The 27,772-nt window shown below is 43.0% G+C and overlaps 3 protein-coding genes and 1 long non-coding RNA gene across 21 annotated transcripts in view; 2 read left to right on the forward strand and 2 right to left on the reverse strand.

Moving 5' to 3' along the window:
* Positions 1 to 2,486, reverse strand: part of ADNP (activity dependent neuroprotector homeobox) — a 28,153-nt gene extending 25,667 nt beyond the window's left edge. For 8 of the 17 annotated variants that reach the window (XM_030462877.1, XM_030462883.1, XM_030462876.1 and 5 more), the window contains exon 1: positions 2,045 to 2,216. The gene's annotated coding sequence lies outside the window, so the exon portion shown is untranslated. Of the gene's footprint in view, positions 1 to 80; positions 156 to 678; positions 858 to 2,044 lie in introns of those variants that run through there. The other 9 variants (XM_030462880.1, XM_030462879.1, XM_030462875.1 and 6 more) reach the window with 7 other exon arrangements.
* A 527-nt stretch (positions 2,487 to 3,013) lies between these two features.
* LOC115599432 lies at positions 3,014 to 13,224 on the forward strand. Of its 2 annotated transcripts, none has more exons than XR_003988423.1 (3): positions 3,014 to 3,553; positions 6,674 to 6,787; positions 13,064 to 13,224. It is a non-coding gene; the product is annotated as an uncharacterized LOC115599432 (long non-coding RNA). The 2 variants fall into 2 exon arrangements; XR_003988422.1 differs by having other exon boundaries at positions 3,014 to 3,150.
* DPM1 (dolichyl-phosphate mannosyltransferase subunit 1, catalytic) lies at positions 11,026 to 20,129 on the reverse strand. The gene is made up of 9 exons (XM_030463133.1): positions 20,015 to 20,129; positions 19,201 to 19,300; positions 17,812 to 17,845; positions 16,927 to 17,003; positions 16,797 to 16,822; positions 16,301 to 16,396; positions 14,779 to 14,847; positions 14,359 to 14,473; positions 11,026 to 11,406 (listed from the first exon to the last, which is right to left on the reverse strand). The coding sequence occupies exons 1-9, from the start codon at positions 20,119 to 20,121 to the stop codon at positions 11,302 to 11,304; spliced, it is 729 nt and encodes a 242-aa protein (XP_030318993.1). The 5' UTR covers positions 20,122 to 20,129; the 3' UTR covers positions 11,026 to 11,301.
* Positions 20,130 to 20,219: 90 nt separating this feature from the next.
* MOCS3 (molybdenum cofactor synthesis 3) lies at positions 20,220 to 23,221 on the forward strand. The gene has a single exon (XM_008497999.2). It carries the CDS (start codon positions 20,233 to 20,235, stop codon positions 21,634 to 21,636), a length of 1,404 nt encoding a protein of 467 aa, XP_008496221.2. The 5' UTR covers positions 20,220 to 20,232; the 3' UTR covers positions 21,637 to 23,221.
* The last annotated feature ends 4,551 nt before the right edge of the window (positions 23,222 to 27,772 follow it).

The raw sequence follows: 27,772 nt of genomic DNA on the forward strand, positions 1-27,772 counted from the left end.
TTTATTTTATTAAAAACAAACAAGAAAAAAACCCCATAGTTTTTAAATGTTTTTTAAACAGGACGATCCATCTTTCTCACCTAGAAGAATGGCAACTTGTAACTACTAAAGTCACCAGAGCCCCCAAGTGAAAGTTTTTCCAAGTAGCTGAGACCCTGCAAGAAACAAGGCTGGTGGCTTACAGCACACACAGGCTGTGCCAAGGTTGGTCCATGCCAACCTGTCAGGTAGGGCTCATGAGTCTCCATTATCTCACACCTTGTACCTCCAAACAGAAAGAGAAAATAGTAGTAAAAATGAACAGGAAAACAGCCAGCATAAACAACCTTAAAAACAACAACTCGGGAATTTCTCTAAAAGGAATGAAAACGTCTTTCACACCTACCAAAAGGCTTAAACACATCCAATAAACAAAGAACCTCCCAAAGTCACAGTGTTCAGTTATCCAGACTCTCACTATGGCCCCGGACAAAGCGTTCGGTGCTTTCCCAACACCTCACACCCCAACTTTGAGACTGCAGCAGGGGAGGGGAGTGGGGGGGGGCGAGGAAAGCCATGCAAGTTACTAAAGCAAATGGCACCAACAAGCCTCAACCAAGTTTTGATACCATCACTGTCATCCACAGAACCTCGCCAAACCGCCCCAAATCCTCCTCCGTGTGCTCTAAACCCCCTCACCCCTCCGCGGGCTCACTCCGCTGCCTCCCGACCGCGCCGGGGCCCCCACCGAGCGGCCGAGGTCGACTTCGGGACGGCAGGTACGACGGCTGGAGCAGGCCGGGGCAGCCCGGCGGTGCTGGTGCAGACGGCGGGCCCGGTGCCGGTGGGCCCGGTGCTGCAGACGTCGCTCTGCGGCCGCCCCCCCCCCCCCGGCTTGCCCCCCCGCAGCCCTGCCCGGTGCGGGGAGGGCGCCCCCTACCGCCTCCCTCCCGCACTCGGCTCCGCGCCGCCGGTTGGGCTGCGGTGCATTTTGGGTGGGGGTTGGTGTTTTTCTGCCACGGCCATAAACCGGGAGCTACGATACCGATTTAACGGGAGTAGGAAGAAGGGGGTGTACTCGCGTGTGTTTGTGTGTGTGTGTGTGAGGGAGAACCACCAGCATCGCGTACACCGTGGTACTTGTTTTGGAAATCTCGTCACCCGCCCGCCCCCCCTTCCTCCCCGAGCGAGCCTCCCCACCCCCGGGCTGCAGCCAAGCGAAGGGGGTGGGTGACATGGGAGGTGCAGCTCCCATCAGCAGAGCGAGGTTTTCGGTTTTGATTTCCCCCGCCTTTGTCTGAGAAACGGGCGTCGATAACTATAGCCCAGGGTAGGGAAAGGAGGGATGGGTGAGTCAACGTTGCTCCATCCTGCAGCTGGTGCTCAGCTCAGGACACCGGCCGCCGATCGCGCCTTTTCCCCCGGGCAGTGACACTTCGGCTGCCCGAGGGAGGAAGCTGCTCCCCATTCATCGCTCGGCAGCCAGCGCTGCTCTCCGACCTGGCTCCAGCGCCAACTCCACCAGCGGGGACCTGCGCCCGGCAGCCGACACGCTGCAGGCAGCGCCGGGATGCTGGACCCCGTTCACCGGCTCACCATCCGGTTCACTTCGCTTTACCGCCAGCGCAGCCCTCGCCATCACAGCCGCTCCCGGGACACATCCATGTGTGGTCCCCCACAGCGGGAGGGGGAAGGGAGGAGGCTGGGACCGCATCTGCCGCGCGGGCCCCGGGCAGGAGGGAGGGAAGCCGGCAGCATAGCGGTCCCCGTAGCTGGCCGGAGCAGAACCGGCCTCCGTAAGGCGCCGAAGTCTCTTCAACATGTGTGCGGCCGGGGGAAGGGGGCCCGCCTGCCAACTCCGCAGCCCCCCGGCTGCAGCGGGCAGGGCGGTGGGCACGACGCGGGACTCCTGTCCCTCGGGGCGGACGCGGGACTCTCGCCCCGCTGCAGGGGTGGGGGGACAGGGCTGCCGGGGCCCGCGGCACGGCCGGGCGGAGGGAGGGAGAGGGGGCGGGCGGGGGCTGCCCCCGCCCGGGTCGGACCGCGGACTCACGCACACACCTACCTGACTGGGGCTCTCCTCAGCAGCGAGGGCGGGCGCTCCCCCGGCACCTCTGGCTGGGGGTGGGGGTGCGCGGAGCTGCCTCCCTGGCGCCGCCCGGGTCCCTGGGCGGGCGGGCGGAGCGGAGCCGGCGGCGGCGCGGGGGAGACAAAGGGGGCTGGATGGCTGGGGGGGAGGTGGGGGGGTGAGTGTGCGGGGGGTGGCCTATGGTTGAGCGGGTCCCGGGGGGCGGGGGCGGCGGCTTCACTGGGCTCGGTCCCCGGGGCGGGGGGTGTGGGGCTCCGGGGCGGGGGGGGGCTCCCTGGGCGCCCTGCAGACAATACAGCCGGGTCCCTCCTGCCCAGAACCTGCCCTGGCCAAGATGGCGGCCGAGAAAGAGCGGAAGTGACGCGAGACTCTCATTAGCATACGGGACTCATTGTCCGGCGGGAGGGGAGGGGGCCGCGCCCCGGGGGGGAGGGGGCCCGAGCCCCGGTGGGTTCCGGCTGACCTGACCCCCATCCCGCCCCGCGGGCCGCGCCCGGCCGCCGGCGGGAGTAGGGGGGGCGGGTTACATAACGCCGCCGAGCCGGGGAGTCAGGGGGTGGGCTCTCGCGAGAGGAACGGAGGCAGCCACCGCTGGCGGCGGCGGCGGGATCTACCCCGGTCCCGCTAGGAGGCGCCGCGCCCTGCGGCTGGGTCCGGTGAGGGAGCTGACGCCGCCCGGTTATCCCTCCGCCGCTCCCAGCCGGGACTACATCCTGTCCTGAGGGGCCTCCGCCGCCGCCGGGGCGGGGGAACGCGCATGGCGAGCGGAGCGCCCACGTGACCGCGGTGCGCCCACGTGACCGCGCGGCCGTGAGCATACGGTCTCGTAACGCGTCGAGCGACGGCCCCGGCGGCGCCTCAGGGGCGCGCTCCCGCCCCGCGCTCCCGCCCCCAGGGGCACCGCGCGCCCCGCCCCGCGCCCCCCGGCCCAGCCCATCCGCGCGCGCCTCGCCTCACACCATGGACAGCGCAGCCCGCGCGCCGCCTGAGGGAACGCGGCCTCCGGGAGGGCCCCTCGGGCCTGACAGAACCAGCAACCCCCGCAGGACCGCCGGGCCGGGCCGGGCGGTACCGGAGCCGGGGTAAGCCACAGGCCGGGTTCGACACAAGGGAGGGAGACTTCGAGTGAGGCGAGGGCTGTTCCGAGCGCCTCGTCGGGGTCAGGCGCTGCGAAATCCCTCATGAACTTCAGGAGGTTGATGAGGAAGTTTCGTGAGGTGAGGTGAGGGGGGACGGGTCTGACTTGGACACCGCTGCTCTCGGAAATCCAAATTCATCACACTTTGGCTCAAACTGCGGGAGGCGAGTACCCAGAGGCGGATGTGTGTCACGTTTCTGATGAGCTTTGTGCTCGTATACCCTACAAGTGTGTTCCAGACCTGTCCCATCTGGGCCATGACAGGGCTCCGCATGGGATTCTTCCTCTGGATCAAGACAGAAGTGCTCAAGATCTCTTCGACAGACGAAGCTCAGTTCTATACCACGGTAAAAAAGAATTCTACAAGTGAAAGGGAATGATGGCTTTTGTTACGTCAAAAATAAGACACTTGAGGAATGAAGTAAAGCATTATTCCTTCCATCCTCAGCATTCAGAACCTTTCTGGTTCAGTGATGTGTGATAGCTAAGCCTCACAACGTTATAAAAAAAGTTCATGTTTTCAAATCATTGTCTGAAGCATAAAAGCATGAAAAGTAGTCATTAATTACTTAGACTTCATAAAACTCAAGGATCTCCTACATTTTCAAGTGACTTGAAAATGTGTACACCACTGTGCTTATCACAATTCACGTAAATAGTTTTTATGAAGAATTTAATGACATTTGATTGTACTTTGTAGCCTGCTCCAAGAGTTTTTAGTTCAACAGAATTTAGAAGTAGGCAGCTTGTCACTGTCTGCAAATCACACCTTTATTTCACCATGGTATCTTCATGTTAGTGGTCATAAGAAAGTCATGGAAAGAGTTTCTTTTACAACAGAATAGAAAACCACAAAACTTACCTGCAAAAAACAAAGCTTGTGCTTTAGCATTAAAATGGTTTCTAGAACTGAGGTACTTCAAAGTTCCCCTGCAGAGTACATATGTGGAATAAGTCTCAATTAAGGAAAGCAAAGAAAGCTGGGTTTTTCCCCTGCAAAAACTTCAGTTTGCCTTCCAATAGTAGATATTTTAAACTTTGATGGCACAAAGTTTGTTGGGAAGCCTTTATGAAGTGGGTACCACATTCAAGTAACCTCCTGACTGCTCCAGATGATTTGATTGATGTCTGCTAAAATACACAGTCATAATCAAGCTTTAGGACATTCCTATTTGAGGACTTTCATTTATGCTTTACCACTTTTTAGCAATTACTTACTAGTGGTGCTTTGCAACACCCTTCTATTTACCTGACTTGCTTCTTGTCAGATTTGTGTTTTCTTCTTAAATTATTACCAGTTTTACAATAAAGGGAGAAACCTTTTCAGCACCTATAATGCACAAGTATTGCTACACAAACTTTCCTTCTTTCTGGAAGAAAAGCCTGATGATAAACAGTTCTGAACGGTTCAGAGTCAAGGATGATGGCCACTGCAGTTGCTTCACCTGATGAGGGTTGCTTGTGCACATGATGCTTTTGGTTGTAGAGAAAAATGCTTAACTGAGAAAATAAACTGCAGTGAGAGGAAAGAGAACTGCAGGTAATCAAACACTGCTTTAGATTTCAGGCTTCAAGATGTTCTTGGGTCATTTAGTTATTATGCTCAGGAGATGGGAAAGGTTGGAGAGGATTGTCCCTTAAAGATCCCTGTATGTCACCAACCAACCTTAGAGCCCTAGTAGGGTTTTATTACACACAGAAAATGATTTTTTTAGGAAATTCCAACCCCAACAGAAAAAAAAATGTATGTAAAATACAACAGCACTGGAAAACGAAATCCCTGACCCATAGACCTCACCTAAGTAGTAAGTGTTTGGTGGTTAGAGGAACTGAGCTGAATGGAAAATGAGAACTCAAGTAGAAATAGGAATTGTATTTCATTATCTGTTCAAAGGAACAGAACCCAAAAGATATGTGAAAAGGATACAATAGCACAAGCAGAAACAGTTGCAATGCAGGCAGGAGAAGGGAATAGGCTTTTGGAATCATTCTATGTCCTGAGTTCTGAGGGCAAGCACCAGAGTAATTTTGTATCTTGCTGCAATTTCTTGATACTTATCAGAGAAGCCTCCAGGCTAGGCTGGCATCCAGGAGAAGTCGAGGTAAGAGTCATCCAACCACTTCCTCAATATAAGCAATATCCAGGAATTTCCATCTGGAAACAGCATTTCCAGCCACTATGGTAGTACCCAGTCCAGAATAAAGGCCAAAAAGAATATGGAAAACAATTTGTGAAGAGTTCAGAAACTGTAATTTGGTGTGAGAGAGAGAGAATTAAATTAAGATACAGATTAAAGAAGAGCATCAGAAGGCAGAAACAGTGTGACAGTTGTCAGCAGCAAGTTAGAAAAGAAAGATGAGAATAAAACCAAGTTCATAAGAAAAGGTTGATATTAAAGGTAAAATTCAAGAAATGGGCAATCAGGAGAAAAGGAGTCTAAGCCCATTTTTCTACTGTGTGTACAGAGTGTGGTGAACAAAATGAAATAAAAGTTGATAATAGTCTCAAATATACTTTTTATATCACAGAAATGGGTATTGTTTCTCACAATAGACTATTGCCACTAGAAAAATCAGTAAAATCAGAAAAATCATAATTTTAAGATTCTAAACGTGTAGCACAAAGGGAGACAATTAGCATTCCCAAATTGAATGAGGATAATTGAATGTGTGTTGGGCTACTGATTCAGGTCAAAATCATGCCCACATTCCTAACTAGTTTGTACTAGTTTGGCAGCAGTACTATGTTTTTTATTCAAATGCAAAATAATTAAGAAAACTAGCAATGTCTTTAAGCACCTATCATAACTAATTATATAATAAATACAAGTAAGTTAATCCTCAGCAGTATTAAGATCACCAGTCTCACAGTGATCTTTAAGACCCCTTAAGCCATTTATCTCTTATGCAGTTTGGACACATCATCATCTGTCAGCATTCCCTAACCTTCCATGAAGATGACTTTGGGAAAAGTCACCAGAAAGGAACCAAATTTAGTCTGTGCCAAGATGAAAGTAGAGAATAACTATTCCTTGACACAGAGTACTCGTCCTGTTTTCTCCTTGTTTTTTAAGAAGATACTCATACTGAATGTGTCTGTGAGATGAGCTGCTTAAGATAGGTTTGCTTGGTTGGGATAGCTCGAAAGGCTGATCCCTTAGTCAAGCCAGTAAGAAATGTATCTGTCATTTCACTTGGAAACTGGTCAGTCAAGGAACCCACCCCTTGGGGGTGATGCTGGACTGCCACAATGAAATACCTTCTTTCTGTGGGTATAGGGTGATGTCTCATGTGTTGTCAACACATTCAGAGACACTGTATGTAGTTTGGATTTACTTAATGAAAGATGTTGACTAAAATTCAAAGAGTTGCCTAACTTCAATATTTCAATAATTAATCATTTTCAAGCAGCTTGTCTTTTTTAACTCCCCTGCATTGTACAGTAAGTAATATAATTATTTTGACAGGATCCACCCAGTACTGCCATATGCCTTCTTTGCAAGAGCAAGCAGAATGGAAACTGGACTAGAAACAAGAGCTCTCCAAACACATCGCAGGCAGGACTTGACATTCACCACATAGTAAGTAAATCTGGTTATTTTCTTCCTGGGTATCCCCCTAGTACTTGCAAGGGGCTAGTGGGACAGAATACCTTAAAGCATTCTCAAGCAATGACTGCAGGAGCTAGGTCAAGATTTTTCCTGTTCTGGAACAAAGGTAGAAGTATAGTTTAGTGCTCAGATCTTCCCTTTCCTGAGTGCACAGCATTTTAGGAGCTAGATAACCATCCTCAGCTCCCCTGGAAACGTTGATTTCTCAACTGTGGATTTGTCTGGGTTCACCTCCTAGGAGTCTGACATGTTTGCAAAAAATCAAAATAGGAAAGAAGTTTGTGGGCCAAACACAAGGTTGACTTTTAAGATTTGTATTAATAATAATGCACCGTTGTACCAATATCTGTTGAAGAGACAGTGCAAGTAATCTTGCAGGCACAGCCTTCTATTTTATTATCTTTTGTCCACTGCTGCTTTGTTGAATTCCCTCTCTCAAGGGCTTAGTTTTGAGACCTAATTTTGGATTAAAAGTTACAATTTGGTTTCCTTTTCCAGTTCCAATATATTTTGCCCTGTATGGTAACAATCACAATCCATAAGAAGTTATAAATGGCTACCATGCTTGAAAAAAAGAAGGTAAAATGTGGCAGGAATCAAGGAGGAAATGATCCTCAAAATGTCTCTGTGCTTTACAGAAGTTCTGTGATTACTTTTATTCATGTCATAGCACCTTGGAGGCATCTTAAAACAATGACAAAGTTTGATAAGCAATCCTCTTGTCTGAACGTGCCCTGTTCATACTGAGTCTAATGTTAAAATTTGCCCAGCACTCTGGAATGCCACCCGTTGACAATCTGTTGCTAAAGTCATCAATGTACTGAACTTGGTAGGCAATCTGTCATTTGCTTTATTTGTGCCAAGATTTCAATCCATGCTTATACTTGGAGTCTCGATAGTCTCTTAAATAAATATTATTGATCAGTCATCATTATTTCTTACTGTTGATATGCAGCAGGCTGTGCAATCTTGCAATCTTGTCTTTCTACACAGTCCAGTGGAAAATATGTTTTATTATAATGCTTGTATTGGCAACTGGGTTTATTGCAGGTTCACATTAAAGCCTCAGATTAAAAAAACCTGACCCAAAGCTGAAGCCAAGTCAGCTTCAACCTTGGATCAGACAAATACTCACCCACAAGACCCAGACCAGATAAGCCAGGGATCTCATTTTGATGCTGGTTTCCCGTTCAGTTGTGTGTGAACCAGGCCTTGGTTGTCAGAAGTGTCTCAGCTGCAGCATCATAATGATGTAGGTCAAAGAGATTAAACTGCTTGACCTTGTAAATTACATGGCTAAACCTTCACATGACTAAGAGTGACAAAATCCATACCTCAGGGTATGAACATATGTATTGTGTATCCCTGGGCAGGGCTATTGAGGCTGTCTGGGCCATGAGACCACAGCTGCTCACAGGCCACCTGCCAGGCAGTACAGCTGATCAGGTGCTAAGTCCTAGGACAAGAGGTGATATCAGTTTTAGTAGCCCCCAGGTATGTGTTTCATCTCCCAGCAGGGGCTTCAGGTTGTCCAGTAAGAACCTTCACACTAATACAGGACTGCCTAAGTTACCCAGCAGAGCTCCAACTGGGGATGTGCACTCAGAAATACTCTCAAATCAGAATGCATGAACCAAAGTTAGGTCAAGTATAATCCCACTGATATGCCAAGCAAAATTCCACAACCCTTTACCCATAAACTCCCTTACTGTCAAGTCTGTTGAGACTGCATGCTTGAAGTTTAGCACATGCTTTGGCTGTTCTAGTGGATTTAAACAATCGAGCCTGCTGTGTAGGAGTTTTCACACAGCATGTTGAATCTACAGCCCACAGTAACAACAAGAGATGTTCTCAGAGCCTTGCCTGGCTGCAAATGGAGGTAATCAGTTTGTGGGTTGGGGGAAGTGAATATTACTCGTGCAAAATTAGAGTTACCTTCTTCCCCCTCTTCATTAAACAGGTCAAACCAAAAATATCCAGGACAAATCCAGATTAAAGCCAGGCAGGAATTAAAACTCCTGTTCTTGCCAAATAATTGAGTGCTTACAGAAAGATTCCTAAGAAAGTATAATAGAGAAAGTACATTAGCAGAGTGTTTGTGCTTTCATAGGAAACGAATATGGAGGAAATTAAGGAAAGCTGATTTATGTGGAACTGTAAAACCAGGGACATAAAATGAAAAATTCTCTGTAAATGTCAAGTCAGTGTTTTGTGGTGGCCTAAACAAGGCATGTAGACTTTTGCAATGGTATTATGAAAGGAACTGAAAATTAAAATGCCACTATATAAATCCCTAGTATATGAACACTTTCTAGGCAGCTGATCTCTAGAGATTATAGTAGAGCTGTTGTTCTACTGCAGTTTGCTGCTCAGATTTTGACAACAGCAATGAGTGGTATGGCTTCTTGTCTGAGGAAATTAAAGACAAGATTTGAGTGTGACGAGGGGATAAGCAGGGTCTATAAAATAACAGGAAAAGGCAAACAGGAGAGAAGAAATAGGAAACAACACACTAGAATCATAGAATGGTTATTAGACCATAAGTTTAGAATAAACAAAGTACTTCACAAAACGTGTGAAACTTTTTGAATTCATTATTGTAGAAGCAAAAACTTTAAATGAATTAAAAAAGCAACCAAATCCTCAGAAAACAAAAGGAACCATTAAAAGGTTCAGATCTTCCTGACCTCTGGCTCCACAAGAGCCTGTACTGCTGACTGTTGGTGTAGTTTGGCAAAGATCAGAATAGCCCTTTTCTTACTTGCTTTCATTCTGCAGCCATTGTTGAGCACTGCAAAAGATAGCCTGGCCATTCCTGCATAACTTCCTTTTTATGTTGCAAGCCATTCTTTCCCTACAATACATATTATTATATGTTTTTTTTTTTAGTTTATGTTAGGAATTTAGATGAGTGGTCTTCAAAAACAAGGAAGCTTGATTAAAAGAAGCAGGGAACAAATTCAAGTAACTCAATAAGTTTGTTAAAGTCAAAACCAGTTTATGTAGCACAAAATGATGGCTGTGTAATCTCATTATTTGCAAAAAGTATACCACCTTTATTAAAAAACCTCTATTTGAGCTCTACCACTGCTTGCAGTATTACAAAATGTATTTTTCATGAACTCTCACATCAATACATGCAAGAGAAAAGGCCAATGCTAGAAGGCAGAGCCTGTTGCAGTTTTCCTAGGTACAGAACACTATGCAAGTACTGCTTAGGTTCCACAGTGCCAGATCCAAGTGCTCAGACAGGGAGTACTTCCAAACCAGATGTTCCCAGTCTCCTCAGTGGAAAAACTCATAGGAAAGCAAGCACTGCAGACTGAGGTGTGGGAAAGGAGGAAGGGAGGTGATACAGACCAGTTCAGGGCACAGATTCTCTGGTGGTTTGTTTTTTTTTTCCTTCCCCTCACTCCACATTAATAGCATTGTATTTTATGCTTCTCCTCTCTACAAGTGCACAGAGGATTAAATGTACAACCAACAGCTACCACTTCTGAAGTTCTGACTTTTAAAACTTACTGTGACACAACTTCTGAAAGTAGTTTCAACATTCACAGAGTTCTCTGCAGCCCCATCCTGTGTTTTTTTTAAGAAATACAGTTTTCTTTGCTAGGAAAGAAACCCAGATGATTTCCATGTATTGGGAAATGTGTGTATATTCCCTAACTCAGGCAAAGCCTGTGTGTTCCTACTTCTGCTTCTATCCCCTGGATCCATGTATTTATTCCTTTCAGTAGTGCTCTCTACAAGTAGCTTGGTGAGAGCTACTCAAAACAGTTTCACTCTTGCAACCTTTACTTGTTTCAAGAAGCATTTTAGAGAAAATAGGAAAAAAGACTATCAGCTTTTGCACAAACACACAGAATGCAAAAATCATTCCACACACAGGATTATCTTATCCAAATAATATTCCTTCTTTCCTGTCTGTGAACAATTTTGCACAGAATAGCTGTACTGATCTGTATTTCCTCTTAAAATACACAAGCTATTTTCAGTTCTATTGAAGCTGTTCTATGTATCTGCATTAGAATACATACATATATGTGGTGAGGAGAGAAAGGGAACTAAAGAGGAATTAATTGGTATATATTTAAACACAATCTACAAACCCCAGAACACTGAAAAAAATTCCATAATTTGTCCTTGTATTTATTTCAAAACCATCTTGAGGTTCTGCTGAATGATTCATTTCTAAATCCAGAAGATCATTTAGTGTTGTGTTCTTTATTAGGACTTCATTATTTTTTTACAAAAATAGATTAAAGCATTAGTCTTTATTAGTTTTTAGTTTAACATACAATTCATTTATTTTTAAAGGAGCATTTGGGGGATACAACATAGTTAATTATTGGTGGTTTGTTTAACTGTTAGTTTATAGAAGGTCTTCTGGTCAACACACATTAAGCTTCTGCTGTTACATATTAAAAAACACACCAATGTCAGAAAATGTTTTTCTAAAAAAGTTAAGTTAGGATCAACTATCATGTTGTAGCAAACAAGGTCAAGAGTCCCTTTAAGAAGGAGATTATTTCATTGCCTCCCAGTTTAGATTCTCCATAGACACGGTCCACAAATGAAATAGGAACCTGTTGGAACAAGCAAAACTATTTTTAAGGTTCAAAACCTAAATAATCAGATCTTATGTAAACAAAAGAATGGCCTTTGAACTACAGCATGTTTAGACATGGGAAGAAGGCAAGCAACAGATTAGCTTCCTTTGTCAGTTTTTACCTTTGGCTTTAATTTTCACCTCATAGCTGGGGAACATCAAATTATTTGGTTTATCACCTTTAAAGATGATCCAAAGACATTACTCAGTGGCTGCATGATACACCAGTCAGAACAAACTTAATAGCTTAAGGGCACTAAAAGCCCAGGGCCTTAAAACAAACCTTCACCAGTTTCCTTTTTAGCTGAATACCTTTGAGTCAATGCCTCAGGAAGGCAAAAATGTCCTGCCACCATGAAACAGCATTCTGCTCAGCCTCACCACTGGCTAAAAGATGACATCTGAATAGGGCAGGGAGTGCACTTTCTACAAGCAACACCTGTCTTTATTAGTCTTTTAGCCTCTTACAGATTATTTACACCATTAATTAATTCACTACTCATGTCAGGAACATCCTGCTTTTCAGTAATTTGACTATGTACAAATGACATATGGTAGGACATTCTGCCAACACTATTAGAATATTCAAGAACTTTCATGTATGTTTGCATGCAAAACTGAAATACTTCAGTGGATAAACTAGAGAATTGCATTTGCAAAAGTCATTAAAAAATTGGCTTAGCATTCTGCTGGCAGTTTCAACCAGAGATCATCTGGCAAGTGGAACACAAAGATCACCACACCCTTGTATCTGTGCCAGGATTGAGGATTTCTCAATTCTAGCAAATCAGTCCATGGTAGATGAGAACCCAGGGCAAGAAGAGAGTGAGAAGATACCAAAAAGGCACTCAGATGGACTCAACTATCATGCTGCCTTCCTTAGTAGGGTCCCTTTGGTGATCCCAGGAAGTGTCCTGACAGCTACAGACAGCTGATCTACAGGGCATGGACAAGAATAGCTGAATATGTACTAAGTGCAGGATGTCAGTGACATTTCTTGGCCAGCAAAAAATGGTTCATACTTCATCTAACAAAAGCTATCCACTCTTTCCCTTCAATACAGAAATGAAACACTCACGTTGTGGCTGGGCTTTGCCCTTCTTGCTTAAGAAATTATCATTAGTCTTAAAAGCAAGATTTTCAAAAGGATGTGTTCCATGCACTGGGGTACATTTCACATATGGTAAATAAGTATAGCAAAGATGAAACAGGTGCATACAGAACTACTCAGGCATAGGTTTTGCCAGTCCATCTCATCACTCACTTGTCCCTTGCAGACTGGCAGGTCTTCAATCTTAATTTTCAACTTTGCCAAGGGAATATTTCACCCTAAAACCTTTCCACATTTTCTACAACTGCATAAAAACTCCTATTGAGTCCATAGAGTTTCAGCACCTGCAAACTAGAAACTAGACATGCAAGTGTCACCTCTTCTGGATTCAGTATTACTATTTGAATAATGCTGTAATACATAAAGATCATAAATATTCATGAAGAAATACTCTCATCAATGTACTTGAAATGTGAAGAAAAATTTCCCTGCCCAAGGAAGTTACAATAGAGATGATACACAGAACAGTAAAAATAGAAACAGGTCCATGTCAGCAATCTGAACACCGTCAAGTTTGTTACAGGTATCACAACAGAAGTCTTGGAGACAAAGCTGAAGCAGAATAAAGAAGCAGCTTTTCAGATGTCAGAGAACTCTTCCCATATGTGAAAAACCAACATAGGAGGGAAGATGATGCTGACTTCAGAATGTAACTGATGGACTGTGAGGGACCTGACCCATCTCAAAACAAAGCCCAGGTCTTCACACGGACTGGGAGACATCAGGCCTAGTGAAGACTGTGCCAGGTTTTGAACTGAAGTATCTTACATTTGATGCTATACAACCAGCAGAAGCATGTAAATGAGTGGTGTGAACAAACAGCAAGATAAAAAAGCAGTAGCCTGAAGATTGGATTAGTTTCTCTGGCTTTAAAACAAACAAAACCCCAAAACAATTTTACTGTTTTAAAAATGTATAGTAAATAAAACCTTATTTCACCTTGGGTTTCAGTATCTGGATGTATAGACAAGTGAGGATTTAATGCCATGTGAATACAGCTAGATGTGAAGACCAAAGAGATTAGGGTCAAACCCCAGCTACACAGGACAGTCATAAGCAAGAAAGGTGGAAGAAATTGTGTGGAAATATTCTACCAATGTTGATAGAGAAATGCAATACATAACTTTCAGAGAGAGAAGTACCAGCAATAGAATTCTGACAGTTCAGTCAGGAAAATCATGATGAAGAACTGGTTCAAGAGTTGGCTGCAGAGAGAATTCCAGTGAATCATCTTTAAAGACACCAGAAAGAGCAATTCAGTGAACTATAACAGGCAGCAATCAGACTGATGGAAATACAGGATCTATCAGTTGTCTGTAGTTCTTTTTCAATGATTGTAGGCAGCACAAAGAATTTAGAAGTGAAAAGCTGTGATAACTGGGAAGTTTGAAAATAACAAGGGGATAAATGACAGAACAGAATAAGTGTGAAGTAGAATCAGTTTGCTGCAGAAAATAAAAATTACTTGGAAAGATCTAGCTAGAGATTTCTGTCCAGTATGAAGGTGGAAAGAAAGGGTTCAGAGCAGCTCCATGGTATATTTTCACTTCTTGCTCTCCTTTGAAGAACCTTGTAAAATTCTATGTAGCCAAAGAAATAGCAACAAGAAGAGGCAATGATCTGAAAAGCATATCAGCAAGGGAAAATTAACTGGATCTGGTACACACCTGGGAAAATCAGAAGAACAGTTCTATCTATATGATTTCTTTATATCAATTTGAAATTCTTGCTTCTTGTGCCAAAATTTCCTATGCTCCCAGTAATCTGCATCTACATTTAAATGAAAACACATTATACTTATCAAAACTTTTACTATACCTCTCCAATAGTATATCCTAACTGTCTAGCCCGAACAATCATCTCCATCTGGAAGACATATCCTTTTGAAACACATTTTTCCATGAGTTTCTGTAACACTTCTTTTCTGTATAACCTGTAAATGATTAGAAAGAAAATGAAACCTAAAGTACAATTGCTGAACTTCAAAATCAAGACAGTGTGATGGCATCTGAATTGCAATGACTCACTCATATCACTACTAATTAAAAAAATTCTTTAACAAAATCAGAGGAGCAACAGTTCCTGCATTCTAGACTATATTTCTTATACCCTTTTTAGACCATATTTCTTATACCCAGATTACACAGTCCTCTGTAAAAGTCTGTTCTTACTCCAGTTTTTTGCTCAGCAGTTTCTTAATTCCAAATCAGCTTTATTAATTGCAAACCAGACCCATACCTGAAACTCCCTGTTAAGTCCGATGCACCTGGTCTCAGCAAAACCTGAGTTAGAAAATTGGCACCACGACTGTGGAAGAAAACATGTGTCAGCATTTCTCAGTACACAACTCCAAAAGATCAAGCAGAATTTCTAGAAAGTAATAAGTATCCTACTGGGCAAGAAAAAAAAAAGCCAAAACTTTTTATTACTTAATATGAAACAACTATATTTCTAATGTTTTCACTGCTCGGTTTGACTTATAAACGTTCACTTTTAAGCAAAAACTCATCCTTTGTTTTCAACTATTGATGATTTGTAGATTATTGAACTTCTCTATGAAGGACTAAACATTGACTTTTGTAAATTAGGTTTGCAACCTGGTGTTCTAAGGTAGAATTGTCAGCATAGCACACTCATACAATACAAAAGAAATTTGACAAGTTAAAACCACATTTTTCTTCCCACTAGTAATCACCATAGGCAGAAAGTAGAAATGCTTACTGGACAAATGTGAGACTTGGATTTAGTAACTCAAGGTTCAGTTTTAGTTTATACTGCTTTCATAGTATGACAAAGATAAGCTCCACTGACAGAAAACAGAGACTGAAAAGCCAGTCATGATATCTTGAGGCCTATGTAACACACTGACAAGATGCCAGTCCTACACCTTGTCCAGTAGGATGTAAAAGGACTTGTGTAATGTCTGCTTTGTGTAATGTCTTCTTTGGGGTGTATATTTTATTTAGATTTACAAAAAGATGAGCAGTTATTCCAGCTATTAAAAATACAGGTGCAATCCACACAGTCCCTGCTGGTACCATCCCTGGATCAGACTGGCAACACAACTTCTGCTTCCAGTTCTTAACAGAAACTTACAAAACAGCACTAACTCATATGTATTCTCTTAAGTGAGCCATAGCAGAGAGGTTTTTTTCAGAAGAAATTTGCTGATACCTTGTGAAAAATCTAGAACTGCCTTAACCCAAGATGCCAGCCTCCATCTGCTTATACAATCTTGACAATTTTTCTTCTGCTTTTGGATGAAGCCTTTCCTTAGTGCTCACTGTAACAATTTTCCAAGTAGGTCTAATTAATGATTTATTGACACTGATCAGGTCAAATAATTCTTAACTTATGATAAATCAGAGTGCAAGAGGGGGTTAGCAAGTGATTTATTGTTTAGGGAAAAGACCATTATAGATCTTAAAATTAACTAAACTTGTCAAAGCTTGACTAAATTACCAATCTCAGCTCATTCTTTGGATGATGAAAATGAAAAACTGTCCCACCCTGATGCTGAGCAGATTTGTCCACTGTTTCAAGCCATTTCTCAAACCTAGTCTTATTGCATTCATTCTTTGTGCATTTGAACAAAAGAATCTGCAAATCATGCATGCTTATATTATTCAATATAATTTTGCAGTACCTGGTACTATTTGACTGAAGACTCAGTACACCTCACACAGCCTTATTAGAATACTTGTAATTCTTATAAATTTCTAAATAAGAAATTTGTGCAAATATCCAGCAAATTACTAACCTGATTAATTTTCTTTTCAAATCCCAGCCATATACTCCTCCATTTCCTTTATATCTTGTTCCAGATACAATATCAAAATTGCCTTCTTTCTGCTTTCTACAAGAAATTTGTTATATTAGAAAAACAGGATACTTTTATGTAGTACAAATCTAAAACAAAAAACACACAAAAAATGTGCATTTTACAAACCTTTGAACAAATAAGTAGAGGAAGGAAAGAGTTACAGTAGTTATAAACATTATGCATGAAAAACCAGAAGAGAAGTACTTAGCCACACAGGCTGTCTGACTTTAAACTTGAGAATTTTTGCTCCAGCTATAAACTAATTATTTTTCTGGATCATTTTGAGACCAATCTGATGAGGTCCAATCACTTCTATTTGAATTCATCCCTTGCCAATTTCCTTACTACAGCTACACAGCAATACAATAGAAATCTTTCAAGTATTACTACACAGCAATAACTGTTCACAGGTCTTTCTCTCATTGGCACCTACCTGATAAACTCTGGAATAAATTTGGGCTGAAATGGAAGAAAAACAAATTAGAAAACATACAGGGCTATGGGCAAGAAATTGAATTAATTATAAACAGACTAAAACCACAGTATACAAAGGACAGACTTACGTGGTGAGAGAGGTCAGCATCCATAATAACAATAAAATTTCCAGTCGCATGCTTCATTCCATGGATGTAAGCAGTCCCTGATGAAAACACCACAGAAATAAATCCCCTCACTATTTTAACACATGCAATCTTCTAGCCACAGTCTTCACTTACCTTCCAACATCTTTAAGTTATTTGAGAAAAGGATCAACTAAAACCTCCTAAAATTTATTTTTAAATCTCAGTGGACAAACATTAAAGCTAGTTTTCCTTTTCCCTACTATTTTAGCACTAGCTTTTATAAATATAAACATTGGCAAACCCTACTGCAGCAGAAATACACAGAGAAACATGATAAGTGGGACAAGCTTTGGAATAACATTTGAGAAGTGCCACAGAAAACTGGAAATGGGACAAAGGCAACAGAATAATCCCTGATAGTTAAAAAACACCCTTGCTACCTACAACATAATTATTATAAAACATTGATTTTGGGTTGTTTTTGTGAATTATATTGTGAATTATATTCTGATACCTCATCTGAAGAGAGCCTCTTTTTGTATTATACATTTTTGATGTACTTTTTTCATCCTGTATTAACTAGCATATCGATCTTGTTAAAAGCTGGAATGAGTTCTGCTGTTACAGTTCCTCAACAATGCAGAGTTCTGATCTGAGTCATACTGTTTAAAACCAGCACTGCTTCCAAGGACAGTACAGCAGCAAAACAGAGGTTAAAAACTGGCGTATACTCTTCACTGAGCCAAATTCCTCAAGTCTTTCTGTTAACTTAGTAAGAAACAGATACAAATAAAAACAAAACACTTCCCACTGATGTCCTTAGCAGGCACTCTCACTGAAAAATAAATTCCAGCTCAGTACTAAGCAAAATTATTAAGGACTTACCAAGCCCCAGTTTTCTTGCTCTGGGTCTTAGAAGCTGCAAGATATATTAAAATACACACATATTAATTGAAGTACAGTATTAAATTAAGTCTAGTGACAACTTAAAATTAGCTATTTATAAGATATACATTTTGAAATGTACTTGTTTTTAGAAATCTAGGTAACATATAAAAGTATTCAATCAGGTCGTATTTTAAAACGACCTCCTTTCAAGCTTTACTTAGTTTTGCAGGAAAAAACCCAAACCACAACAAACCCAAGAAATTAAAAGGACCATCTGAGGATCTAAAGGATTTTCTCCAGTTCTACGTGAAATACAGTTAGAAATCCAATCAAGTCTTCTCAGTAACTCTTATGGCATGACAAACACTAACAGCCAATATTTTAGCACATTTCCCAAAGTGATATAAATATATTTATATCTATAATAAATAATAAGTATAAATTCTAGGGTATTAATATGGATACAGACATAACCCATGAACAGTGGCCATAAACAACATTATTAACCTCTCAGGATATGAGTGACCAAGCTTTTAGCCTATGCAAAGTACCCTCAGCTCCTGCAGGGCCATATGAAGCACAGGGGGAGACAGGGGCATCACCACTAACAAAAGAGGAATCTGAGTTTCAGATCATGCCAGTAATTCAGCTTTCAACTCTTCCTGAAGTGCCCCGACAGAAGTCGGCATTTGGGTGAGGAGAGAGCAAACATTTAAGCAGTTATCTGAATATACTTCAGAAACAAATTTAAAATCTCACTTTTAAACCTTGGCTACTTTTCAAGCAATATCTGAGAGCTCATAAGCAAGGCAATTCAGAGAAGGACAAGGATACAAGAGCTTGCAAACAAAAAAGAGTGGCTTTAATGACTTATTAAGACTAAACAAACGGCAGTATCTTGTTGCATCTAATTGATGGTTACACGGTAATACAGGAGAAAAACCATCTTGTTATTGAGGAATGCAAACAGATTAACAATAAATCTCAAGACCAGACTTGCTTTCATCTTTCCAGTTTCCCTATTCCTGCAGTCACTGAAAATGAAATTAAAGCTTATCCAAACCCCATCTTTCCCTCAGGCATGCACAAAGTACAAGAATAACCACCACTCATTACTGAGTAGCACACAGAAACAGACTATGTGCTGAAAACCTTCTGTAAACATTAATTAATGATTCTGCATGTTAGTTGCTGCCTAATACTGCAAAGTAGCTACAGCACTATCCTCATCTTACATTTGTCTAAAGTGGCATGCAAAAACTTGAACTTATTTTAAGGATGTAAGGGAAGTGCAGAACCCAAGGCCCCTGCTCCATTTTGGTACAGACTTCAGGTGCTTTACAGCAGAATAAACATGAAAAAAAAAATACAGAATATACAACTCACTATTTTATCAGATCCATATATCTTTTCCAACTGTTCAGCAATTTCCTGTGTCCCATCCGGGCTTCCATCATCTATGATGATAATTTCGTAGTTGTTTCCACTGAAATGAGAATTATTTTTAAATGAACAAAAGGAAAAATCAAGTTCCCTGCACACGTCACTTCCAAAGGCAGGAAACCGAAGACCAGACCCCGAGGTGACAGTCAGACACGTGGAGATACGCGCATGATAGCTGTAAAGCCGCTCATATCGTGATAAACCGTGACTCGGTGTCACAGCTGCAGGTTTCGAGCACACTGCAGCCATCAGAACCCTCCCGGTAATCCCGGCGGCCCCGCAGCGCTCCCCGCCGCCCATCCTGGCTGCGAGCAGGACGGAACCGACACCGACACCGCCTCCGCGCTTCCCCCTCGGCACCGCCTGCGGAGATTCCAGGGCACAGGGAAGCCCAACACAGCTTTGAGTCATTCTCATTCTCTAACGAGCCTCGGGAGGAGCTGCGCCCTTCACCACCCGCCCACCGGTACCGATGCCGAGCGTTCGGTATCTCCCATCTGGGCTCAGCTGGCGCCTTCTGCAGCTGCGGCGCAATTTGGGCCATTGCAACAGAACGCGTTTTCTCGCTCTGCACGCAGCTGTTCCGTGGTTCCCGGCTCCGTCAGCTCCTCACACTGGGAGCATTCAGCCCCGCTCAGCCCGTTCCTTACGGACAGCCGTGCCAGGCCCCCCGTGGTTCCGCCAGCACCGGCCTGGCCGGAGTTCAGTCCCAGACCGCTCAGGGACCCTCCCACCCCAGGCCCCCCACGGCCGGTACCTCTCCTGGAAGGTGCGCGCCAGCAGCCAGACGATAAGAGGCAGATTCTCCCGCTCGTTGTATGTAGGCAGCAGCACCGAGAACTTATCGGCGCCGCGGGCCGCCATCTCGGCGCGCTGACGCACCCGGAACCGGCGGGGAGGCGCCGCAGCCCATCAGTGCGCAGGGCGTGGCCGGAACCGGCGGTGACGCGGTGTCCGCTCCCTCTCCCCTCAGGCATGGCGGGCGCGGCGGAGGCGGCGCAGTTGAGCGCGGAGATCAAGCGGCGGGAGCAGGAGCTGCTCGGGCTACGCGAGCGCCTGTCCGCCCTCCTGGCGGGGGGTGCGGCGGGGGCCGCCGGGGCCGCAGAGGAGGCTGCCTCCGCCTTTCCCGGCGAGCTCCCCCCTCTGCCCGCCCGGGCCTCTCTGAGCGCCGCCGACATCCTGCGGTACAGCCGGCAGCTGGTGCTGCCCGAGCTGGGCGTGCGGGGGCAGCTGCTCCTGGCCCGTTGCTCCGTGCTCGTGGTGGGCTGCGGCGGCCTGGGTTGCCCCCTGGCTCAGTACCTGGCCGCGGCCGGTGTCGGCCGCTTGGGTCTGGTGGATCACGACGTGGTGGAGACGAGTAACCTGCACCGGCAGGTGCTGCACGGGGAGGCCCGCCGAGGGCTCCCCAAGGCCGTATCTGCCGCGGCAGCCCTGCGGCTGCTGAACTCCACGGTGCAATACGTGCCCTACTGCGGGGCCCTGAGCCCCCGCACTGCCCTGGAGCTGGTGCGGCAGTACGACATCATTGCTGACTGCTCCGACAACGTCCCCACCAGGTACTTGGTGAACGACGCCTGTGTCCTGGCAGGGAAACCCCTGGTGTCCGGCAGTGCCCTCCGGCTGGAGGGGCAGCTCGTCGTGTACAACTACCGGGGAGGGCCCTGCTACAGGTGTCTCTTCCCCACGCCCCCTCCACCGGAGACGGTGACGAACTGTGCGGATGGGGGAGTGCTGGGTGTCGTGCCAGGCATCGTGGGGTGCATCCAAGCATTGGAAATCCTGAAGATTGCATCGGGAATGGGTTCTTCCTTCAATCAGTTCATGCTGATGTTTGATGCCCGTGAAGGGAGATTCCGCAATATCAAGTTAAGACCAAAGAAACCAGACTGTGCTGTTTGTGGTGACAATCCATCTGTCACCTGTCTGCAAGATTATGAGGCATTTTGTGGTTCCTCTGCAACAGACAAGTGTAGGACTTTGCATCTGCTCTCCAGTAAAGACAGGATATCTGTAGAGCAATACAAAGAGCTGTTGGATGAGCAAGTTCCTCATGTGTTGTTAGATGTCCGTCCACAGGTAGAAGTGGATATCTGTCGCCTGGCACATGCTCTCCACATCCCTTTGAGTAAATTAGAAGAAAAAGATGAAGAATATATGGAATATTTAGAAAAAAAAATCTCTGAAGAAAAGCAGAGAAGTAATGGCCAAACATCCTTTCCTGTGTATGTTGTTTGCAAATTAGGAAATGACTCTCAGAAGGCTGTAAGAATTCTGCAGGAGCTGCCTGTCAAAGAATTTGGCTCTGTGTTAGCTAAAGATATTAAAGGGGGGCTCATGGCTTGGGCCAATAAAATTGACCCGACCTTTCCTCAGTATTAGAAATTTAAATGATGAAAAAAAAAAATCATAGTAAATTCCATAGGGTTTCATCTACTCTGTGTAATGGCTGTATCGTGGATAAAACAGGACATAGAAATACCATGTTGCTTTTTTAATGGTAATTCCTTTTCCCTTAAAAAAAAATCATGTGTTTTTGTAAATGTTCTGTTATTTTTATAAAAATGTGACACTGTGCATGGACTCTTAATTAGTAATTAAAGCCTGGAGAATGGCAAAGTGTAGAGCCAAGTGTCGGAAGTTTAATTGTTCTCCTGACTGCCTAAGAAATTGAAGCAATGCATGCAGTGAGTAATAAAACCCAAAACTAATTTAATCTCTAGCTGTTCAACAGCAGTATTAATCCTGTCATTGGGAATTGCCAAAATAATGCTGACAAGACTGTTTTGATCAGCATCTTTTAGTTCTCTGAAGAAGCATTTTGTATTTATACAAGAGCTCACTGCAAATGACAGCACCTGCAGTAAGGTTGTTGGGTTAAGAACTTTCAGGGCCATCCATCCACATTTGTTGGCTGACAAAACAGTGTATTCCCTGACTTGTATAGAAAAACTGAAGTTAAATGTTAAGATGTGAGTTTGAGCCTAGAAAGCTTGTAAAACATACAGAAAATGCTTTTGTGAGGGATTTAAAAGATTTCAAAGATCAAGAGTTGAGAGAAAAAAAGGGATATGAGCTCCCTTCAGCAAGCACCAGACATTTCAGAAGTTGTCTCACATCATGGTTGTTGCACAACTCCAGTTGTAGTGCATTATTTTGTTAACTGGCATGAAGATCCACACATACCTAAAAAGTTCTCCTACATGAATTGAATGAAAAGAGAAATAAATGGCTTCTCATCAGACAGCTGCCTGAGTCCTCATCACTTAAGCACAGTAATTCTTATTAATTAAGGTGTGGATTTCCTTTGCTTCCTGAGGAGGAAAAAACCCACCTGTCGTGACTCATCTTTGCATTATACATGGGCAAAAAAAAAAAAGAGTAGTATCAGATAATTAGTAGCAAGAAAGGCGTATTTTAGTAAAATAAACTTGATAACATACATACCACCTACTTTATTGTAACTTGCCATGAGTTCAAACAAGGGAGTATGTAGGTTTCTTTGGAAAAAAACATTCCCTTCCTTGACTTAGGTCAGTAATTAAATTCGCAGCAAATATAACAACATCTGCTTTGTATCTTAGGTAAAGATGATGTCTGTAGTAATTGTAAAAATTTCATTCTTTATATGCTGAAGCTTTTAAGTTTAATTTCTTTTTTCTCTCTTAGTTTGCTGAACTAATACACACGTCATCACAGTCTTCACACTGTGCTTTAATCTGGAAATAGACTGAAAAATCAAAGGTCATCAGATCATATGAAGGCAAAACTGTTCTTATTATTGCAAACGTATCTTTTGTTTTGACTTGCTTTATTTCTGGAGCTCCGTAAAACAAGTTGTGGTTTTCTCTTTTCACCAGGAAGTAAAATAGCAAATCTCTGCTTAGAAATCTAGGAGAAGCAATAAAACTTACTATTTTGTATTGCTGCCAAAGTACTATCCAAATACTGGTACCTGTTGGCACTGTCAATGAAGACAAACTGCTTTATTCAAGCACCTTATAGTGGAGTTGCTTTAAGATGTGTTATCAGAAAGGATGAGGTCAATCAGCAGAGTGTATTTTCCTCTTCATCCTTTGCTCGTGATGTCATCAAGTTTCTTTTTTGCTGGTTTGGTTATGTTCTTTTTTAAAATGGCTTCCTACAATTGGGCACAGCAACTGAATGGGAAACAGCTTCCTGTTAGAGGTTTAGGGCAAGAAGTGGCAGCAACATTGATTCTTAATTGCCATATTTTAGTGTCTCCCACTCCTGGGGGATGGACAGCCTCACAGCTCAGGCACAGTTAAATACCTAAACTTGTTTTGTTGTGGGAGAGATGGCTGCTACGTTCAGGCAAGGCAAATCAAGCTGATCTTGCATCTACAGGAATCTATAAGGTGTCTGCATACAAGGTACTGATGTGCCTTGATGAGGTAGAATCCTCCTTATTTTGGTGGCAGGAGTCTCTCATCTCAAAAGTCTTATAAATTCAGCACTGACCAACTATCAAATACATGATTTTTAAAAAATCCCCCAACAATTAGTGGAACTGTGTGTAAGCAAATGTGTGAATGATATGTTCAAAAGTAGTTCTCACTGTTTGTATACCAGAATCTGAAGTACGTGAGCATATTATTATTGTCCTGTTGGTAAGCATAATGTCTCATAGAAATTTAAGTGCTCAAACTAAAACTATGCACTAGATGCTAGTATTTTAATACTGCAAGATTGTGTTTTGTTTGGTTTATTTTGTTTTGTTTTGGTTTTTTCCATAAATACAAAAGCTCTAAGCTGTCCTTTGTAAAACTGTATCAGTAAAAAAAAATTAAGGACGTTTGCTAGGTGGCACTGCAAGTTAATAAACCAAATCCTTCTCTAGGTTATAAGATGCAACTCGACCTTAGCAATAGCTGAGGTTCACTTGTAAAATGAATAAAATGGAGCAGGGCAATGGAGTAGTACACACAATAATCCAGGAAAAAAAAATGTAACAGAAAGTATCTTTCTGGGGTTTCAAGGCATTGTTTGTTTCAGAGACCTAACCTCGTTTTTTTCACATGCTATATCAAAATGCTTTTGTACCCAAAAAATAGATAGTTGTGTGGAAAAGGCCTTTTAGAAACACTAACACAAAATTAAACATAAATGTAAAAATCTAAGAAGAGTCACTGCAGAGTCACTGCAAGTACATTCTTAATATTACAAAAGGAATTGCAGATTTTTTTACCTGGTTAGGGCAGGGCTTTTTTGAAAAGTTTGGGACATCTCTACATTATTTTTTTTTAAATGGAATGTAAGGCATGATATCTAAAAAAAAACCAAAACTCCTCTACAGAGGCTGGAAGTGAGGGGTTTGGGTACAGCACATCTGAACTTCTTAACCATTGAGCAATTGCACAGATGCAGCCGAAGGAATAATTTTTATTTTTCCTTTGAGGCAGCTTTTGTTTCTTTTATAAATAAAACCATAACTGGATACTTACCAGACTTCTCTTGTACAAACAATGGAGTTATTTACATTTTCCTCATGTGACCTTAAGGCTTGTTGGTTTTAGTCAGATGCATTTTCATCAGTTTTTAAAAAAATGTCACCAATATTAGAGCCAGATAAGTGCTGTGTAAGTATTTTTTACTGGTATTTAAGTAATGCCAGTATATGCTGCACACAAACTAAGGTCATGGGATCTTCATCCTTGTTTCCTGTGTCCTGTGTTAGCAGATCTAACGTTGCTCTGGTGAATGAGAGGGCACATATGCAGAATCCAAGCAGTGCCAATGACTTAATATTTGCCTCTATTGTTTTAAAAACAATTTCTCAAAACATTTTATACATCCTTTTAAAGACGACTGGTGCAGATGGGTGCTTTGGGACAGGGTGTCTGGACTCAGAGGAGAGCTGCCGGGAGAGGCCTGTAGATGGCAATGTAAGATCCTGGAATCAGGCACGGTCGCTGCTCTGCATCGGTGAAATCCCGTTGTTTCTACCCAAACGCTGACACACAGGTTGGATTTACAGTGTTTCTCGGTAACTCTTGGAGCAGCGCTGAGCAACGCATCTTCTGTGGCTAGTCGGGCATTTTGAGTGCTGTAACTTTCACAAAAATGCAGTCATGTTTGAATACAGCAAGCAAGTATTTTGATTTACAGGAAAGATTTTCCCTGTGGCGTTGCGTATCAGTAGAATGCAAAAACTTAAATATGCATCATGGTCCTGTACAAGTGCTTGAAGTACCTGAGCTGTGGGACAGGGGTCCTGCTATGAGTGGAAGAGCAAGGTGTCAGCAGGAAAAACTGCACATCCAGGTTTCCACTCAGGAATGTTTTATTGACACAGTTTCAGGGCTGATAGTAGCCTGTGCTGGCATGATGATGCCAGCCTTATCTCATGCTATTGTTGCTGGTGCTTCTTTCCTATCCCCATCAAATGGTGGTTTTGTCCTGTGATGTCTATGTTGAATTTGTGCTTAACTCTTCTACCTAACTAAAAAGATAAATTCACCCACTTACTGTGCTGTGTCATGCTTTGCAGACTTAACTTTGTTCACTCATGTTGTCTCTAGAAACATTCCTCTCCAGTTCCTGCAGTTCCACAGTGTTGGATCTCGTTTGCTTGAGGATAATATGACTTTGATTTCTCAAAACGTGCTTTTATTTATGAGTGAAACCGAGTTGTCTTTTCTTTGGTTCACCTGGGGACTACTCCCACTATAAAAATTATGAATTATATCACTTCAGCTTTTTTGCAACGTGAGGTGCATCCCTAATGAAAATCATAGAATCATAGAATCATAGAATTAGCCGGGTTGGAAGGGACCTCAGACATCATCTAGTCCAACCCTTGACCCACCGGAGCAGTTGCTAGACCATGGCACTGAGTGCCACATCCAGTCTTTTTTTAAATGTCTCCAGGGACGGAGAATCTACCACCTCACCGGGCAGTCCATTCCATAGCCTAATCACCCTCTACGTGAAGAAATTCTTTCTAATATCTAACCTAAACCTCCCCTGGCACAACTTAAGACTGTGTCCTCTTGTCTTGTTGAAGGTCGTCTGTGAAAAGAGTCCAGTTCCCACCTCGCTACAGCCTCCTTTCAGGTAGTTGTAGACAGCAATGAGCAGCATTACTTCAGTTTATCATTCAGCAATCCTGTGTAAAAACTTCATTTTTCTAGTTAACTATAGAAACTTCTGCTAGTTCACACAACTTTGTTCCTCTGTTAGGCAACATTTAAATTCATTTTTATCTTTAACAGAAAGATAAGCATTATTATACTTGTTGACCCCTTCACTTGCATGACTGAGAGCTGTAAAATTAACTGTCTGATTTTGGAAACAAACAGCCCTGTTTTTTTAAAAACTAATCTCCAGGTGATGGCTGGGAAGTGTTTACATTCCAGGTCAGTCATTTTAGCAAGCTAATTATTGTAGTTTACAGCCCTGTTTTTCTGGACCCACAATGAATGTAGCAATAAAATTATGACCATAATTAAGTATGGATACAAAACTTCAGTGCCTGATAAAGGGGAAGCTGAAACCTTGACTTGACAGCATTACACGTGTTTATGTGCCCTAGCTAAGTTCAGTGTTGCACAAGGCTATTCAACTCGTGTCATAAGGGCTAGAGGGAGAATGAATTAATATTTATAAAGTGCAGCAAATATGCTCTAATTACCCTAATTGGCCTGCTGTGTTTCCAGCTATGGCAGAACTTTAATTTTGTTCAAGTGACATTTCCTCTGGATTAGTTCCCATGGGCAAAGAGAAAGTAAAAGCCCTGCTGGACAGGACAGAAACATCCCCTGATATTATGATCCTGTGGTATGAGCCTGCAGTTTTTTCACCACGCTTTGGCAGGCCTAGCAGCATTTTTAATGTCTTTATTGATTTCTAGGGATCATTTTGGAAGATACGAGATGCTGGAAAATGACAAAGAAAAACAATGAACAAAAACAGAGGAAGGTTTAGTTTTATTGTTAGTAATTAATAGGCCAAACTTTGAACATCCTTAGTTCAGCAACCAGGCAAAAATTTCCATTATTTTATTTGTGATGTATGAATATGTCTTTATTTGTGGTGCATGACTACGTAGTGACTGGTGGCTGCCAAACAAGGAATCCTGTCCTAAGGACTTACACTCTAAAGTTACAAGAAAAGACAAAACATGCACAGAGATGACTTGAGCCAGTGAAGTAGAAGGTTTGGATCTAAACTGGTCTGCTTCACTTTCTGTTTTTTTATATGATCTTTACAATGTTAGGACCACTGAGATCATTAGAAAGGGGATTGTTAAATGCTACAGAGGAAGTGGCTAATGAGTGAGTGGGTAAATCTGGTGTTAAGCATTTTCTGTTTTAGCAATACAACTTTGAAGTGTATTTTTGTTGACAGAGGTCACATTCATCCAGTATTGTGAACTCTGCTTTCATGTCTCCAGCTCTGTCTGGTTTCTGTAGGTTGCACATTTTATGCTGATGGGATACCACAGTTTCACCATCTCAGGAGGCATTGTTCTTGGGCTTTTATTTTCTTTTTCTTT

This window comes from Calypte anna, chromosome 20, assembly GCF_003957555.1.
Source record: "Calypte anna isolate BGI_N300 chromosome 20, bCalAnn1_v1.p, whole genome shotgun sequence".
In the NCBI taxonomy this organism is placed as follows: Eukaryota; Metazoa; Chordata; class Aves; order Apodiformes; family Trochilidae; genus Calypte; species Calypte anna.

Excerpts from the sequence above, each read along its gene's own strand:
- DPM1 (XM_030463133.1), bottom strand. The coding sequence starts at position 20,121 with ATGGCGGCCCGCGGCGCCGATAAGTTCTCGGTGCTGCTGCCTACATAC. Across the intron at positions 17,846-19,200 it reads TATATGGATCTGATAAAATA|CTTCTAAGACCCAGAGCAAG; the intron begins GTGAGTTGTATA and ends TATATCTTGCAG. Across the intron at positions 11,407-14,358 it reads TAGGATATACTATTGGAGAG|GTTCCTATTTCATTTGTGGA; the intron begins GTATAGTAAAAG and ends TTGTTCCAACAG.
- MOCS3 (XM_008497999.2), top strand. The coding sequence starts at position 20,233 with ATGGCGGGCGCGGCGGAGGCGGCGCAGTTGAGCGCGGAGATCAAGCGG.